Source organism: Bos javanicus, chromosome 2, assembly GCF_032452875.1.
Source record: "Bos javanicus breed banteng chromosome 2, ARS-OSU_banteng_1.0, whole genome shotgun sequence".
Taxonomy (NCBI): domain Eukaryota; kingdom Metazoa; phylum Chordata; class Mammalia; order Artiodactyla; family Bovidae; genus Bos; species Bos javanicus.
The window spans coordinates 30,374,276-30,392,033 of NC_083869.1; the positions used below are offsets into that span (position 1 = coordinate 30,374,276).

The window sequence follows — 17,758 nt, forward strand, 5'->3', positions numbered from 1 at the left end:
CATTGGAAAAGTCCCTGATGCAGGGAAGGGTTGAGGGCAGAAGGTGAAGAGGGCATCAGAGGATGATGGCTGGATGGCATCACCAATGAACATGAACTTGGGCAAACTCCAGGAGATGGTGAGGGACAGGGAGGCCTGATGCGCTGCAGTCCATGGGGTCATGAAGAGTCAGACATGACTGGGCAACTGAATAACAACAGCATGCCCTTTTTAAAAATAACCTACCCACACCTAATTTTACAACAAGCTATGTTTTGATTTGTTTTTTAATTGGAAGAAAATTGCTTTACAATGTTGTTGGTTTCTGCCATACAACAATGTGAATCAGCCATAATTATACGTATATCCCTCCTTCTTGAACCTCCCTCCTTACCCCCATCCCACCACTCTAGGTCATCATAGAGCACCAGATTGGGTTCTCTGTGTTATATAGCAACTTCAACAAGCATTTCTTTATGTGTTTGTATATGTTTGAGGGATTTGCCTTTATTAATTTTATGCAGTGATTTCAATTTAGTTTCTATGAATACAGCAACTTTGTTTTCAAACTCACTTTGTCAAATTATGCAAGAGTAAATTCCATAATTATAATATATTAATTTACAATAGTACAGATTGATTTGAAAGCAGTACTTTTGGTAAGTACTTATTTTTGATAAGCATAGAACTCACCAGGTGGAAGCAGAGATGTACTACAGGATAGCCGACCTCCTGAGAAAATAGCAATTACTGGTATCAGTCATTGTGTTTTACAGTGAAAATGCCAAGCATTGTTAGTTTGGTAAGTCAATTAGCATGGAGGTAGGCTAGATAAAAAGCAGTCTGTGCCCAAAGAGTTGTGCGGATAAAGTGGTGAGGATAGAGTAATTATTATTCGTCCAAAATGATGGGCAAAAACCACTATATTACTAAAAGCCAGAGAACATTAAAGAAGTTCACCGTGACTAAAGTACGGCTTCTGTGAAAGACAGATCTGGGAAATTTGGTTGGAAAGCCAATCTGGAGACAGAAACTTCATTTGGTAGTAACATCTGAAGCACAGGCACTCATTCATTCACCAAATATTTATTGGGCAACTAGCATAATTCAGGCCTTTGTGGTAAGGCTAGAATAAATGGTGACTATTATTTATAGCTGTCCAGAAAAGAAGTGACAAGGCTGAACAGAGCATTCCTAGGGATCAGGAAGATGAAACTGAGAGCAGAGTATTTCAAAGGTATAATTAAATTTGACTTCACTGTCATTATTTGAAATAAATAAGAGTAAGCAAGATGATTTTGAGTCTAGGTGCTGAAAGATATTTCAAACAGAATCAGGAACTTCGTTTACAAAGTACATTTAAGAGAGGAAAAAGAAGTCATGCCTTTAATTGAGATAGGTTGAGTTTCAGTGACACTAGACACACTTTTGCTTTCCTACCATGGTCCGAACAAACCATGGGATATACTTACGTTGCTTAAATTGTGTTTGGAAATAAATTTATAAACATCTAAAGGATCACTTGTGTAAACCTGGGGACTTTCTAAGAGCACATCTTCCATTGTAATACTAATAATGGGCATTTTAATCATCTTTTATATTCTTTTACAATTTCTCCCATATTGATTGCAAACTGTATGCATTAAAGGGGAAATATACCTTGAAGTGTAATAACTGGTAATATATTATAAACTTTGATTTTAAAACAAGAGTAGCTAATTTTTAAGAATATTCTTAAGAATGTTGTTGTTGAGTCACTCAGTTGTGTCCAGCTCTTTGCAATCCCATGGAACTGCAGCACGCCAGGCTTCCCTGTTCTTCACTAACTCCCACTTTGCTCAAACTCATGTCCATTGAGTCAGTGATGCCATCCAACCAACTCATCCTCTGTTGCCCCCTTCTCCTCCTGCCCTCAGTCTTTCCCAGCATCCGGGTCTTTTCCAATCAATCAGCACTTTGCATCAGGTGGTCAGAGTATTGAAGCTTCAGCATCAGTCCTTCAAATGAATATTCAGGGTTAATTTTTTTTAGGATTAACTAGTTTGATCTCCTTGCTGTCCAAAGGACTCTCAAGAGTCTTCTCCAACAGCACAGTTCAAAAGCATCAATCCTTCAGTGCTCAGCCTTCTTTATGGTTCAGTTCTCACCTTTGTACATGACTACTGGAAAAACCATAGCTTTTACTAGACAGACATTTGTCTGCAAAGTGATGTCTCTGCTTTTTAATGTACTTCCTAGATTTGCAATAGATTTTCTTCCAAGGAGCAAGTGTCTTTTAATTTCATGGCTGCAGTCACTGTCTGCAGTGATTTTTCTTGGAGCCCAAGAAAATAAAGTCTGCCGAGGTCCAGCCCTGGCTGATCCAGGGTATTCGAAGGGGAGACGGAGTCGGCGACCTATTCAAATGGTAATTAGAGATATAAAGAGTAATAGAATGAGGATAGCTCAGTAGGAAAATTCAGTGGAGAAAAGAGGCTGAGTAGCTTGGTTTATGCGGAAAATCAATATAACCCGTGACACCAGGTTGACGGAGGCCTCAGGCCCCCTCTCGAATAGCGGAAGGTGCCCCACCTTAGACACCTTCTCAAGTGGGTCTTAGAAGCCCAGGCAAATAAATGGTTGCAGAGGACCTCCACGCTCCAGATGGAGACTTCAGCCAGAAGTTAAAGCAAAGAATGACATGGGGAGACCAAGCGTTGGTGAGCAAGGCCCGTAGCTTTATTTTCAACAGGGGCTTTTATATCCTAAGTTACACATAGAGGATAATAGGAGATGCAAAGTCAGCAGTTTTTGATCCTTATCAAAAACCGGGGTTTCTTTCCTGCAAATTTATCATATACAAATGGTTTAGGTGATTTACATCATCTTCTGGCCAGAAGGCCTATTAACATTTTATGACTCTTGACAAGGACTTATCAACAAAGACTTATTTTCTCTAAGAGTAATTATTTTAAGGTTTGGCGCCATCTTCCGAAGATAAAATTGCATTCCTATAGGGCGGATGTGTAATGGGTTTACAACAAAGGAAAGAATTTATTACCTTAAGGGTCTAAAGTTACTAACACCAAGGCCACTACTTATTTTTTCTACATACCAACTATTGATTAATACATATTCAAGGATACAATTCAGGGGATGTGAAAACTTGGCAGCAAGCATTGGCTCATCGATGAAATCTTTTACTAGTTTTATTCTGACAGTTTCTAACTCTCTGAGAGGCTCTAAGCTATTTGAATATCTTAAGCTTCCTGTGCCTCTCGAGGCTGGGAGACTGTAAACAATCGTATGCATAGCTGTAGGAGTCCGGGTAAACTTGTCAGGCGAGTTAGAGAGCCATCTGAGGGGTTTGGATTTAAACACTCCTAATTGCCCAGGAACTTTATTAATTGGAGCTGTAAGTTAACTCTTTGACAGACAGAGCAAGATGGTGGTGGGGGACAGCCCCCAGTAAAGTCAGAGGTGAGAGCACAAAGCAATAAAGTAGCCAGACTCTGGTTTTTTGGGGGAAGATGCTCGAGAGTATCCGGGGAGACTCCCGAGGTTCGATCCCACCTTTGCGTATGCCGAGCCTCCTTCCTCATGACCTTTGTCACGAGCGGAATGTCTCTTGCCGGCTCCCGGCAAGTCTGTCACAGTTTCCATTGTTTCCCCATCTATTTGCCATGAATTGATGGGGGACCAGATGCCATTATCTTAGTTTTCTGAATGCTGAATTTTAAGCCAACTTTTTCACTCTTCCCTTTTACCTTCATCAAAAGGCTCTTTAGTTCCTCTTTGCTTTTTGCTATAAGGGTGGTGTAATCTGCATATCTGAGATTATTGATACTTCTAGCAAGCTTGATTCCAGCTTGTGCTTCATTCAGCCCAGCATTTTGCATGATGTATTCTGCATAGAAGTTAAATAAGCAGGGTGACAATATTCAGCCTTGATATACTCCTTTTCCAATTTGGAACCAGTCAATTGTTCCATGTCCTGTTCTCAGTGTTGCTTCTTGACCTGCATACAGGTTTCTCAGGAGGAAGGTAAGGTGGTCTGGTATTCCTATCTCTTGAAGAATTTCCCACAGTTTGTTGTGATTCACATAGTTAAAGGCTTTAGCATAGTCAGTGAAGCAGATGTTTTTTCTGGAATTCCCTTGCTTTTCTATGATCTAACAAATGTTGGCAATTTGATCTCTGGTTCCTCTGCCTTTCCTAAATTCAGCTCGTACATCTGAAAGTTTTTGGTTCGTGTATTGTTAAATCCTAGCTTGAAGAATTTTGAGCATTACTTTGTGAGCATGTGAGATGAGCACAATTGTATGGTAGTTTGAACACTCTTTAGCATTGCCCTTCTTTGGGATTAGAATGAAAACTGACCTTTTCCAGTTCTGTGGCCACTACTAAGTTTTCCAAATTTGGAAAGCATCATCTTTTAGATTTTTAAAATAGCTCAGCTGGAATTCCATCACCTCCACTAGCTTTATTCATCATGATGCTTCCTCAGGCCCACTTAACTTCACACTCCAGGACGTCTGGCTCGAGGGGAATGATCATATGATTGTGATTATCTGGATCATTAAGACCTTTTTTTGTACATTTCTTCTGTGTCTTCTTGCCACCTCTTCTTAATATCTTCTGCCTCTATTATGTCCATACCATTCTGTCCTTTATTTTGCCCATCTTGAGAATAAAGATGAATATACTGGCAATAGCTCTCATCTGAAGAAAGTATGACCCAGTAAGACCTGGAGTAACTATACACTAAGAAAAAAAGTATCGATTTATTTTATCATCATCTAGGCAAGACACAGAATATTAAAAAGCAGAGACATCACTTTCCCAACAAAGGTCTATATAGTCAAAGCTATGGTTTTTCTAGTAGTCATGTATGAATGTGAAAGTTGGACCATAAAGAAGTCTGAGCTCTGAAGAATTGATGCTTTTTTAATTTGGTGCTGAAGAAGACTCTTTGAGAGTCCCTTGAACTGCAAGGAGATCAAACCAGTCAATCCTAAAGGAAATCAACCCTGAATATTCATTGGAAAGACTGATGCTGAAGCTGAAGCTCCTATACTTTGGTCACCTGATGCTAAGAACTGACTCATTGGAAAAGACCCTGATGCTGGGAAAGGTTGAGGGCAGGAGGAGAAGGGGACGACAGAGGATGAGATGGTTGGATGGCATCACCAGCTCTATGGTTTGAGCAAGCTCCGGGAGTTGGTGATGGACAGGGAAGCCTGGCATGCTGCAGTCCATGGGGTCACAGAGAGTCAGACATGACTGAGTGACTGAACAACAACACAGGCAGAACACAGCAGAGGAGGATATTTAGTGCGGCAATCAAGAGACATAAATTGATTTTATATTATTAGGTTCACATCTTTTCATCTTAGTACTCACAGTTGCTAATTAAAAAACTGAAGTCTGGGTGACCAATAATGATATTTACTAATGGATACAAAGTTTGTTATGGAGTCTGATATTTGGCACTATGTGTGAAGAACTATGATAAGCAAGAACAGGATTTGCCTCAAAATTTTAAAGACTTTTCAAGTAGTACTTGTAAAAAATTTCTCTGAGTTAAAGTAGTATTATACCAAAATATTTTATTATTGCTTGTACTTAAGTTACTATTATGCCATTTGCTTTCTAACAAGTGTATAATTCATTTGGAAGAATTACTATAAACAAAGATTAAATGGGAACTCATGTCTACAACTACCCAAAGGTTAGTTTTTTTGCATCTGATGAAATTATTTCCATGAAGATACTGACTATCTATATCATTGTAAAATTCCATTATTGGTTTACATTATGGATAGATGTTTTTGTTTTTGTGTCACTTCAAGATTGAATTGTAGATTCTCTTCAACTGTTAGACTCACCTTGGGATTTTTCCTATGGATTATTTTCACCTTTAAATGGATAGAATTATAAGCATGTGAATATACTGTTTATCTTATTTCAGAAACAGTGTAGTTGCACAGAAGGCAGGGCATGGACACTGGGCTCAGGAATAATTCAAATCTTGGTTTTCTCATTTACTGGTTATATGACATTAGACAAGTTACTTAACCTGTCTAAGCCTTAGTTTTATCATCTCTAAAACAATAGCAATTATACGAACTCCTCCTCCCTCAACCTTCCTTTTGGCTCTTTTCTAATTCATAAGACAGTTTGCTTAGTACATATTTTCAATAGCCATTTGTAACTTCAAAATATAGCAGTCTGATTTCATACTCTGCAGATTATGGTGAATGATTATTTTCTTATACCTTAATATATATACCGTATATAATCTTATATATCTTATATATAAGAATCTTAATATACCTTATATACTCTTATTACCATAGATTATTTTCTTATTTCCTCCTCTTATTCAATCACTCTTTTGCTCTAATCTTAAAAATCTCTTTGTTTCAAGGGGAATCTAAAATCAGTTCATAGTATTCTTGCTAGACTATTTCTTAGTGACCAAATTAAAGTGACTTACTTTTTATGTCCATCTCACGGTCAGAAGCTTAATGAAAGCAGTAGTTCATCTGAAGGTAGCACTGTAGACATTGGAGCACCTGCCGAGGAACAGCCTGTGGTGGAACCCGAGGAAACCCTTGAACCTGAAGCCTGTTTCACTGAAGGTAAAAAAATGACCTTCGTGTTAACCTTACATTTATAGAGTGCAGTTGTTTTTTATTTTCTTTTTTTAAAGCTGTTGATCATCCAAAATGGACAACTCAGAATAGAGTAGTACATTGTAGTCAATCTATTTTAATTACTTCTAATAAGCTAACATATGTAAAATCTCTCATTATATTTTGGTTATACCTACCATGTGTAAGGCACCATGAACATGGAGAAAAGATCATTTAATGTAGTCAGAATGAATGACTAATTTATAATTTTTCAGATAAAATGGTGATTTTGCAGGAAGTCAGCATCTTAAACATTAGTCAAAATTCTCATACACAACATTTGCTTTAAAAATAATTTTTATATTATTATCAAATGAATTGCAAGCATATTTTTTTTCCATAAAAACAGCAGTTTCCAATACTTGGGGGGAACAGGAAATAAGCACTGCCCTATTCCTGATCCCTGCACAGTACCTAGTTGAGTCTGGTGCAGTATGGACAATAAATCCATATTTACTGCTTTGTTTTCTCCATGATTAGTATTTCCCATGGAAATAAGGGGCTGAATAGTTTTCACAATTTCACATTGCTAATGCACGTGTTCCTACTACCCTAGGCTTACAGTTAGCCCAGCAAGATGGAGATGGCAATAGTCATGAGAAAATGAATCTAGAACATGCCAAAGGGTATCACTGAAGCAGGAGAAGTTATTTATCTGCTCCTGTTTGAACATTATATTTGCAGGCTGTGTGCAAAGATTCAAATGTTGTCAAATCAGTGTGGAAGAAGGGAGAGGAAAACAGTGGTGGAATCTGAGAAGAACGTGTTTCCGAATAGTTGAACATAACTGGTTTGAGACCTTCATAGTTTTCATGATTCTCCTTAGTAGTGGTGCACTGGTGAGTGAATATTAAGCAAAAGTGCCATAATCCTAAGTTTTAGAATCACCTAATACTGATGACTTATTAATCCTTTCTGTTTCATTCTTTTACTATCCAATGGAGCTATTTCCATTTCCATGGAATCAGCTGTTAATCTCTGTTTGATAACCCCAGAACTGTTATCTCTATTTATGACTTCTTCCTTAAACATGCGTACATCACTATGTCCATCCATCCACCCACCCATCCACTCATATCTTTCTACCTATCTCCAGGGCACTTTTAGTAACACCACTTCATATCTTCCAGACTATAGACAATGTATAACTATGCAGCTCTGCATTTATTTTATTATGTACACACACATTTCTAATTAACTAGTTATTAATTTTCATTTATTATTAAGTAACCCGGAAAATTTGTCCCTCTAATTTATTCATGATAACCAAAGGACATGAGTATTTAATTACTCATGTTTTAACAACAAAGTAAGCATGATAATACAGAGTAGTTAAAGAAAGTCCTGTGGTTGGTATATATATTAATATAATTTCTATGGTCTGATGAATTTTGTTTATGAGTTATATTATTATTAACTCCTTATGGACAGTTGATAAGTCCTTAGGGACCACTTCTCTGTCCCTTTTGAAATGCATCCAGTGTTCTCTTGTTACTCCAAAACCAGTGAATATTGGTAACAATAAATACTGGGCAGTGTGCCTAAGTAATCATTTAAGCATTGGTTTCTCTCTATATAAAGGTGTTCATTTCATCAGAATCAATTTCTATTTATATAAAAATCATGTACAAAAATGTAAAGTATAGCACATAGACAGCACTTTAAGAAAATGCTAACACAAATAGACTACTTAAGCCATAAAATAGATGTAAACAGACAGACAGAGATGGAAAGATGATACAGTACTTAACTGAAACACAATAACTTAGGTTTATTTAACTTAAAAATGTATAATTCTAGCACAGGCCTATATTTTTCTGCATATTTCTCTGATGAAATAAATTTTATCTACATGCTACTTTAGATAGGAAATAGTTTTTTTCACCATTTAAATGAATATAGACTTAGATATAAAGTATCATTGAGGTTCATATTAGAAGAAGAACACATATTATAGTCTAAATGAGAAGGAATTTCATCCTACCATCTTTGTTACACCATATCTTTGCTGATAAACATAAACTGTCAACAAAACGAAGGGGACAAATGAACTCAACTGTATAGTAAAATTAGGTGATGTATTGATCAATTATAATTTCTGCTTTATGAAAAATATAAGCCTTTTTATTTCTTCAACCTCCTTTCTGTGGAAAAAATAAAGAGGCTAACAGGAGGAGGCAAAAGATATGAAACAAAGAGAATAAATAACTTCAAGTTGGGATACCAGCATCAAGACGTGACATCAAGAACTATTTCCTGAACAAGTCACTTTAATTCCTTAGACTTAGGCTTTTATTTCTTCCTTTTAGTTAGATCAATAGAGAGCATAACTTGTCTCCTTATTCATTAAAAGATCTTTGAAAGAAAGAATAAAAAAAACATCAATAGCTACTTTTCCTCTACCCTCCTATTCCAATGAAATGTCATTTTATGTATATGAAAATCAGGAAAAACTATGTAATCAGGGAAAATAGCCTATAATAGCTGTAGCATAAAAGTTTCAGAAAACTAAAATGCGTAACTTTTCTTTATAGGCATTTGAGGATATATATATTGACCAGCGAAAGACAATCAAAACAATGTTGGAATATGCTGACAAGGTTTTCACTTACATTTTCATTCTGGAAATGCTTCTAAAATGGGTGGCATATGGCTATCAAACATATTTCACCAATGCCTGGTGTTGGCTAGACTTCTTAATTGTTGATGTAAGTATCCCCCATGTTTTTGTCTTTCATTCAAGGTAATTTGTCTTATTTATAAACTAATTCCAAAACACTGAATCTTTGATCACTCTGTTATGTTGACAGGATATGCTACTTAATAGACACTAAACTAATTCACTGAATAATAGTGTAGTTTTTGTAATAAATAAGCTAATTTAGTACATTGGGAGGATGGGATTTATGGTGGTTATCTAAGATAAAAAGCTGGGGGAAAAACATCAGAAGTTTGTAGAGAGAATGGTGAAATAGGATATGATGTTTAAGTTACTTTTATTAATATTATGATTCAAACAGAGTTGAGTTTGAATCCCAGCCCCACCATTGATTTTGTGTGCCACTAAGTTACTTGGCTCCTGACACTATAAAGTGATCATATTAGTACATAAGAGTTAGAGGCACTCAGTACACAAACAAGCCAGTGATAATGGTGGAAGCTACCGTCAATTTTTTTAAAATTCTTTTTGATTTTCATAAAGGATATTTTTAAAGAGTAGATTATATAGCTTGTAACTAAATTATAGAAAGTAAGATGTATGGGGAATAGTGCAAAAACTCTACTTCATGCAGTGATGGGACTTACTCTAGAATATAACTAGATTTACGGCAAGCCCATAATATACCAACAGCCCTTCACAGAGTTGGTGTATTCAACAATTAATACTTCATCAGCCCAAAGCAAGTAGCTGTCTTTGAGATTTGTTAAAGGCAAACATCATGCTTTATGTTTGGCATATTTTCAGCTTTAAGAATGTATTTTCAAAATACCACAAACTTCATAGGCATTTTATTCTCCTAAAATGATAATCCAGCAGAACTACTCAATTTTCTTATGGAAAGTATTTGTAGAACTAAGAGCCATGCAATATCTCTTTAATTCTGTTGAACAGAGGCAAATCCAGAGCTATTTGAAAAGCTTAATGTTACTATGAAATGAGTAAATTAGGGGAAAAAACCTCAAAAGAGTGATAAGTCGCTCATATTCTACATACATAAATAGCTCATACAACTCAACATCAAAAAGCAAACATCCCAATTAGAAAATGGGCAGAAGAAGTGAATGGACATTTTTCCGAAGAGGAAATCCATATGGGCAATAGGAACATGAAAAGATGCTCAGTATCACTAATCATCAGGGAAATGAAGATCCAAACCACAACGAGATATGACCTCACACCTGTCAGGCTATCATCAAAAGGGCCACAAATAAAAAATGTGGAGAAAAGGGAACAACTTTACACTGTTGGTGGAAATGTAAATTGGTGCAGTCACTGTAGCAAACAGAATGGAGGTTCTGCAAAAAACTAAAAACAGAACTACCATATGACCCAGCAATTCCACTCCTGGGTATAGATCTGGAGAAAATGAAAACATTAATTTAAAAAGGTATGTGCACCCCAATGTTCATAGCAGTATTATTTGCAATCACCAAGATGTGGAGGCAGCTTAAGTATCCATCAAGAGATGAATTGATAAAGAAGGTTTATAATACGGCTAAATAGAATACTGCTACTGCTAAGTCGCTTCAGTCGTGTCCAACTCTGTGCGACCCCATAGACGGCAGCCCACCAGGCTCCCCCGTCCCTGGGATTCTCCAGGCAAGAACACTGGAGTGGGTTGCCATTTCCTTCTCCAATGCATGAAAGTGAAAAGTCAAAGTGAAGTCGTTCAGTCGTGTCCGACTCCTAGCGACCCCATGGACTGCAGCCCACCAGGCTCCTCCGTCCATGGGATTTGCCAGGCAAGAGTACTGGAGTGGGGTGCCATTGCCTTCTCCCAAATAGTATAGTACTCAGCCATAAAAAAGAATGAGATTTTTGCTATATGTAACAATGTGAATAGACCTGGAATTTATTATGCTTAGTGAAATAAGTTAGACAAGTGCTGTATGTTATCACTTAAATGTGAAATCTACAAAATAAAGCAAACTAGTGAATATAACAAAATAGAAACAGATGTCACAGCTGTAGAGAACAAATTAGTGGTTACCAGAGAGGAGAGAGAATGGGGGAGGGGTGAGATGGGGTAGAGGATAAAGAGTACAAACCACTATGTATAAAGTAAGTCACTCACAAGGATATATTGTATAGCACAGGGATGTAGCCTATACTTATAATAACTTTAAATGGAATATAATCTATAAAGATTTTGAGCTACTATGTTGTAAACTTGAAACTAATAGAATACTGAAATCAACTATACTTCAATTAAAAAAAGAAACCTCAAATGAATAATTGCTTCAGCATTTCACAAAGAGAAAAAAGTTTCTGCTATTGATATTTCAAACACTAGAAGTTATTTCATATTTGAACTCTTCAAAAACTTTCAAATTAGGCTTTAAATCTAAATGTAATTTAAACTTTTTGAAAATTTCTAAGCTTTATTTTTCTTTATTATACTTATTACATGTCTGAACTTTTTAGTGGAAGAATAATGATTTTGTTATTGTAAGTTGGTTTTTAATAGCCATTTCCAAAATAGTTTAGGAAAATAATTCTATAGAGAATTTTGTAGTTTTGCAACAATAATACTTTCATTTTTCAAGGTTCTATTTTAATTATTTATTAAGGATCAGTGTATCACTCTAAAAAAAAGACAAAAGGAATTATACCACATTTCAAGTAAAGTAAAAAGTGCCAACTTAATACACTAAAATATAGATAATTTTACAAAAATAGTGTTTAGTTTATTTGAAACGATCCAATATTCTATTCTCAAACCAAAGAAATTCTATTTGGATACAGAGTTTTGGTCTTTGTTTAAAGACTTAGACACCTAAAATTTTATTTCTTAGTTATTGTATATTTCAGGCAACTGAAATTTAGTTTATTTAATAAATATTGACTAGCCATTTGGGGTCAAGTACCATGACAGGAGGCTCTAAATTAGTATTAAAAATTTGAGTAAATTTCATGATTAAATTACTTTTAAGTTACATTATTTATATAGAAATAAACTTCAGGCAAGTGAAAACACAAAGTATTAGCAAGACACCAAAAAAATCAATGTCAAAAAATCAACCTCAAAACAATGTGACTTAGTGCATTAATTTCTGAGGGTATCAATTATCATTAATTGAAAATACCAACCAACACAGGATAGAGATTGCTTGCCTTTTCTGATACAATCTAAGTTTTTACATTTTATTACTGGGCTTCCCTGGTGGCTCAGAGGGTAAGCATCTACCTGTAATGCAGAAGACCTGGGTTCAATCCCTGGGTCAGGAAGATCCCCTGGAGAAGGAAATGGCAACCCACTCCAGTACTCTTGCCTGGAAAATCCCATGGACAGAGAAGCCTGGTAGACTACAATCCATGGGATTGTAAAGAGTCAGACACGACTGAGCGATTGCTTACCTTTTCTGATACCATCGCAGTTTTTACATTTTATTACTAGCCATTGGCAAATCTCTAAATTCAGCAGCAACTTAATAAAGGAAGGATGATCAATGACATTTTCTTGTACCTGGCTTTCTTCCTTTTGAAAATCAGTTTTTATTTAGGTTTTCTAACTACTTGAGGGATTAATAAATCACATGACATTTATTGTTTTTTATTTAACTAGCTTTAAATAACATCATGAAAGCTACTTTCTTTGTATCAAACTAAAAATATTTCCTTAAAATTTTAAGTGGTTTACTAAAAACATGTAAGCATTTATCTTCTGAATAATTATAAATAAAAACTGTTAATTGTTACAACATTTCAATTCAACTATGTGTGGAAGTGTTAGTCACTCACTCTTTTCTGACTCTGTAATCATGGACTGTAGCCTGCCAGGCTCCTCTGTCCACGGAATTCTCCAGGCAATACTGGAGTGGGTAGCTATTCCAGTCTCCAGGGGATCTTCCCAACCCAGGGCTAGAACCCAGGTCTCCTTCATTACAGGTAGATTCTTTGCCATCTGAGCCACCATACTTCAATAAAATAAAATTGTAATAAATTATAATTGTGTTATATAATACTACATATTGAATGGCAATAATTCTATCTTTATTCATTTATTTTTGTATGCTTTCAGGTTTCATTGGTCAGTTTAACAGCAAATGCCTTGGGTTACTCAGAACTTGGTGCCATCAAATCTCTCAGGACACTAAGAGCTCTGAGACCTCTAAGAGCCTTATCACGATTTGAAGGGATGAGGGTAAGAACCATGAAAGAACATGAAGTATTGTATATAGCCAAAATTAAACTAAATTTTAAAAAAGGAAAACTCATGCATGCAAAAGGAATGGCAAATCCTTGCAAAATTGCTACTTTATCTTTTTATCTGTTGCATATTTACTTCTAGGTGATATGCAAGAGAACTTAGGCCTCCTTTGAAATGATATAATATCATTTATCTGCTGTGCTCATTTATCAAAATGACTTTATTTCTTAATCCATTTTGGGAGTTTCCTTGCAAACCTGTACACAAAAAAGCAGATGCAATATTAAAGTACTATGTGTCGTGATGATGATGATAATAATCAACTAAAATAAATCCTACATCATGTGGTTCTCATTTGTGAGGGTCTAAACTGTGTTTAATGAGTTTTACTGAAAATAATATGAATCATGCCTAAATATAAAAGAAAAAAATTTAAGTTGTCAAAATTTTGTCTGTACAATGCCAAAGTTAGCCTTATTTAAATGTTCAAGGGTAGATATTAAAAGTTAACTGAATTTCAAAGTTTTCAAAAAGTTATATTAATATAACCTCAACCTGTAACTGTATTAATCTTAATTTATATAAACAGTAATATCAACTTTAAGATTATATATAAGTGCTAAGTTGCTTTAGTCATGTCCAAATCTGTGTGACCTTATGGACTGCAGCCTACGAGACTCCTCTGCCCATGGGATTCTTCAGGCAAGAATACAGGAGTGGGTTGCCATTCCCTTCTCCAGGGGATCTTCTGAACCCAGGGATAGAACCCAGGTCCGCATTGCAGGTAGACTCTTTGCCATCTGAGCCACCAGTCTTATGAGATCCTCACATTTTTACTAAAATGTTACTGAAATTCTCTTCAGGATATGTGAAAATAGTTTATTTTCCACTTAAAATAGAGAAAAATATCATTTATATATATTCTACTTGAAAGGATTTTTTTGTTTTTTAAAAACATTTGATTGGAAGTCACATTTGAGACTCCCAGGGACGAGGGATCCTGGTGGGCTACTGTCTATGGGGTCGCACAGAGTCGGACACGACTGAAGCGACTTAGCAGCAGCAGCAGCAGCACATTTGAAAAGGGGCTTCCCAGGTGGTGCTCCTGGTAAAGAACTCAACTGCCAATGCAGGAGACTTAAGACCTGGGTTCGATCCCTGGGTTGGGAAGACCCCCTGGAGAAGGGAGTGGCGACCCATCCACTATTCTTGCCTGGAGAATCCCCACGGACAGATGAGCCTGATGGGCTACAAGTCCATAGGGTCGCAAAGATTTGAGTATGACTGAAGCCACTTAGCATGCATGCACATTTGAAAAGTTTTCTGAAATCTGTACAGTTCTAAAGATTTGAGGCTCTTATAATTATTTCAGGTTTGACCTTTTATAAGTTGATTAAATCCATGAATCCAAAGGCCAGACATTTTCATATTTAACACCTTACTTCTGAAACAATACTGGCCCTGTGGGCCTTTAATTTTTATAGAAAGGACCTTCTCTATAATTTTGATCAATAATGTTTTTTATGCTGTAGGGGAGGCCAGTTTTTGAAACTTGAAATTTGAAAAACACAAACTCATTATAGATACTGATAGGAGATGAACTCATCATTTAAATTATCACATTTATGAATATATAGTTCTTGCCTCATAATAACAGCATGTATACAACCCTAAAATGGCTGATGGTTTCAACATGTATTTGGCATTGTAAAGACAAAGTAACCTGATTATTGATTCTATTTGTGTGTGTTTGTTTCTGGTGTTTGGAATTTTTGACTTTGTTAAAAATATAAACATATATACTGGTAAGGATGGAAATAATAATGATGATTATAATTTAGAAGTGAGCTTTGAATATATTCAGAAACTCTCATTTTATTCTTTTCCCTAGTAGCATAAAATCACAATGGCTATGTCAAAGCGTAAATCAGACTCATTTTATTTTCGTTGTTTTCTCGCTTTTTCAAAGCATGTGCTTTAATGCAATATTACCAAGTAAAGCATGTTGTATAGTGCTTGATAAGAAGTTAGAAAGTGAGAAATAAATTATCATCACTTTGCCCTTTATGTTTTGCATGTTTTATGCACATTTCTGGCTGACAGCTTTGAAACATTTATTGTATTTCAAATTTCCAGTCCAAATTTTTCAACTTGTAAAATTGAACTGAGTGAATTGATGTCATGAATAACTTGAGTAAAATACATTTTGTATTTTCAATTTCCTTATCTAGGAAATCTTAAATATCTTCTTTTTTTTCAAAAGAACTCAAGTCTTGATTGATAGGGAAACAGACAGAGAGCATCATATACAAAAAGTAACACCAATTGTTCTGTCATATCAGATTTCTAACTAATAACAAACTATATATTTCTATTTTGTATAGGATAATCTTGCTCCAACTTGGATGGGGTGGAGCGCTGGTTCCGCCCCTCAGCCCTTTATTATGGGTACTGTATTACCCCTTTTGCTTCCTTTCATCCTTTCACTGTGACTTTGTGTAGTGGGATGAGGGAGGGGTTGGGAGGGGTACCATTGTACCACAGTAAAAAAATACAATATTTACATTCTAATCCCCTATTTTCAATTGCCTTAACTTTTCTTTTGAGAAAAATACCTTTTGTGAATTTACCCTCTGTGGATTTGAAGCCCAGCTGTTGATATCCTTATTAAGTTTCACTGAATCTGATTAGATGTGTGTATATCGAGTTCCATTTATGGGGAGATTATTTATCTGATTGGTGATGGGGGGGGACCCTGGTTCAGAATGGTTGAATAAAATTTTTAACTTGTCAAGTTGAATGATGCTCTTTGGGTCATTTAAAAGGACCTTGCTATTTTCTACATTGGTCTGAGTCCTGAAAATTAATATCAAGTTACCAACAGTGGCTTCTTGCCTTGTTGATCTGTGTGAGCAGATGCTGGAGTGTAAAAATCCCAGGTTTCATAGACTGGAATTGATTGTATGATCATTCTCATGTTTTATTAAGTGTAAGTTTATAGGGATTATTTTCCAAATGCAAAAAAACAAAAACATATTAAACTAGAGTTGACTGAGCAAATGTGATTTGTGTTTTAAATAGGAAACGTAAATTTGAAACGATCTACTTATTTGAATTATACAGACAAGAACACCCACCTAGAAATAAAATATCATGTGTATTAAGGTAGTATTTAATGCATAGACTGACTTCATAGAATACATCACTCCCAGCTAACCTCTTAGTGTCTGAGAAGACAGCACAGTGAACGCCTAGATAAAAATGCATCTGCTACCGCTGTGCTGTGCTCAGTGGTGTCTGGCTGTTTGCGAGCCCGTGGACTGTAGCTCACTAGTCTCCTCTGCCCATGGGATTTCCCAGGCAAGAATACTGGTGTATTTCCTCTTCCAGGGAATCTTCCCCACCCAGGGATCAAACCCACATCTCCTGTTTCTCCTGCATTAGCAGGCAGGTTCTTAACCAGTGAGCTACCTGGGAAGCCCCACATTTTGTTGATTCTTAAAGTTTGGGATAATGTGCAAGGATGATAGTTATTTCTGAGGGAGAGAAAAAGTTAGAATTTTTGTTTGGATAATTGATATATCTTATCTCTCAATAATAATTACCTTAAGTAAATCCCACAACACAAATGAAGACATTAGGTTTTTAAAAGATTTTATACTTTTCTTCATACTTTAAAAGGGGTGACTTCTACTTTGCCTACTTTTGATTTTTATTCACAGTCTTTTCAGTATTTTGATTAAAGAAGCAGTAGAATCCACGAGTAGTATTGATTTGAAGTTCAAAGACAATTTATTTAGGCAAGAGGACATTTCTGCATGTATCAAAATTCCCAACATTAATTTGCATTTTTAACTGTCAATTTCTCGCTTTGTGTTGATTTACTTAAAAAGGAGATAACGAACCAGAGACAGTTTCTATAACAGTGAGTTGTGCTAAAATACAGAAATTCTATAGGATGATGCTGTGCAAAATGGTTGTGAGGAGAAGCACCTCTGGTGTTAATTCATTAAGATAGTTCCTTTCTTCTACACCTCTTTGATGCAGCCTGAAACCTCAGTCTATTCTTTCCAGTTGATTAGTCCAGTTCTGCCTAGTGCCTTCACCACCTGGAAACGAATTACTGCAGTTCCCTGGAGCCAGAAAGGAGTTAACACACCTCTCTCTGTGCTGAACCAAGAGAGGGCTTGGGGCTCTTGGGATGTGAGTCCTTTCTCACATCCTTTATTG

General features: G+C 35.9%; 1 protein-coding gene across 6 annotated transcripts in view; it reads left to right on the forward strand.

Moving 5' to 3' along the window:
- Window positions 1–17,758, forward strand: part of LOC133259160 (sodium channel protein type 1 subunit alpha) — a 315,536-nt gene that overhangs the window by 281,335 nt on the left and 16,443 nt on the right. For 5 of the 6 annotated variants that reach the window (XM_061436306.1, XM_061436361.1, XM_061436296.1 and 2 more), the window contains 4 exons: window positions 6,482–6,602; window positions 7,341–7,495; window positions 9,191–9,364; window positions 13,400–13,522. In XM_061436306.1, the coding sequence (XP_061292290.1) occupies window positions 6,482–6,602; window positions 7,341–7,495; window positions 9,191–9,364; window positions 13,400–13,522 (573 nt within the window). The remainder of the gene's footprint in view (window positions 1–6,481; window positions 6,603–7,340; window positions 7,496–9,190; window positions 9,365–13,399; window positions 13,523–17,758) is intronic. The other variant, XM_061436312.1, reaches the window with a different exon arrangement.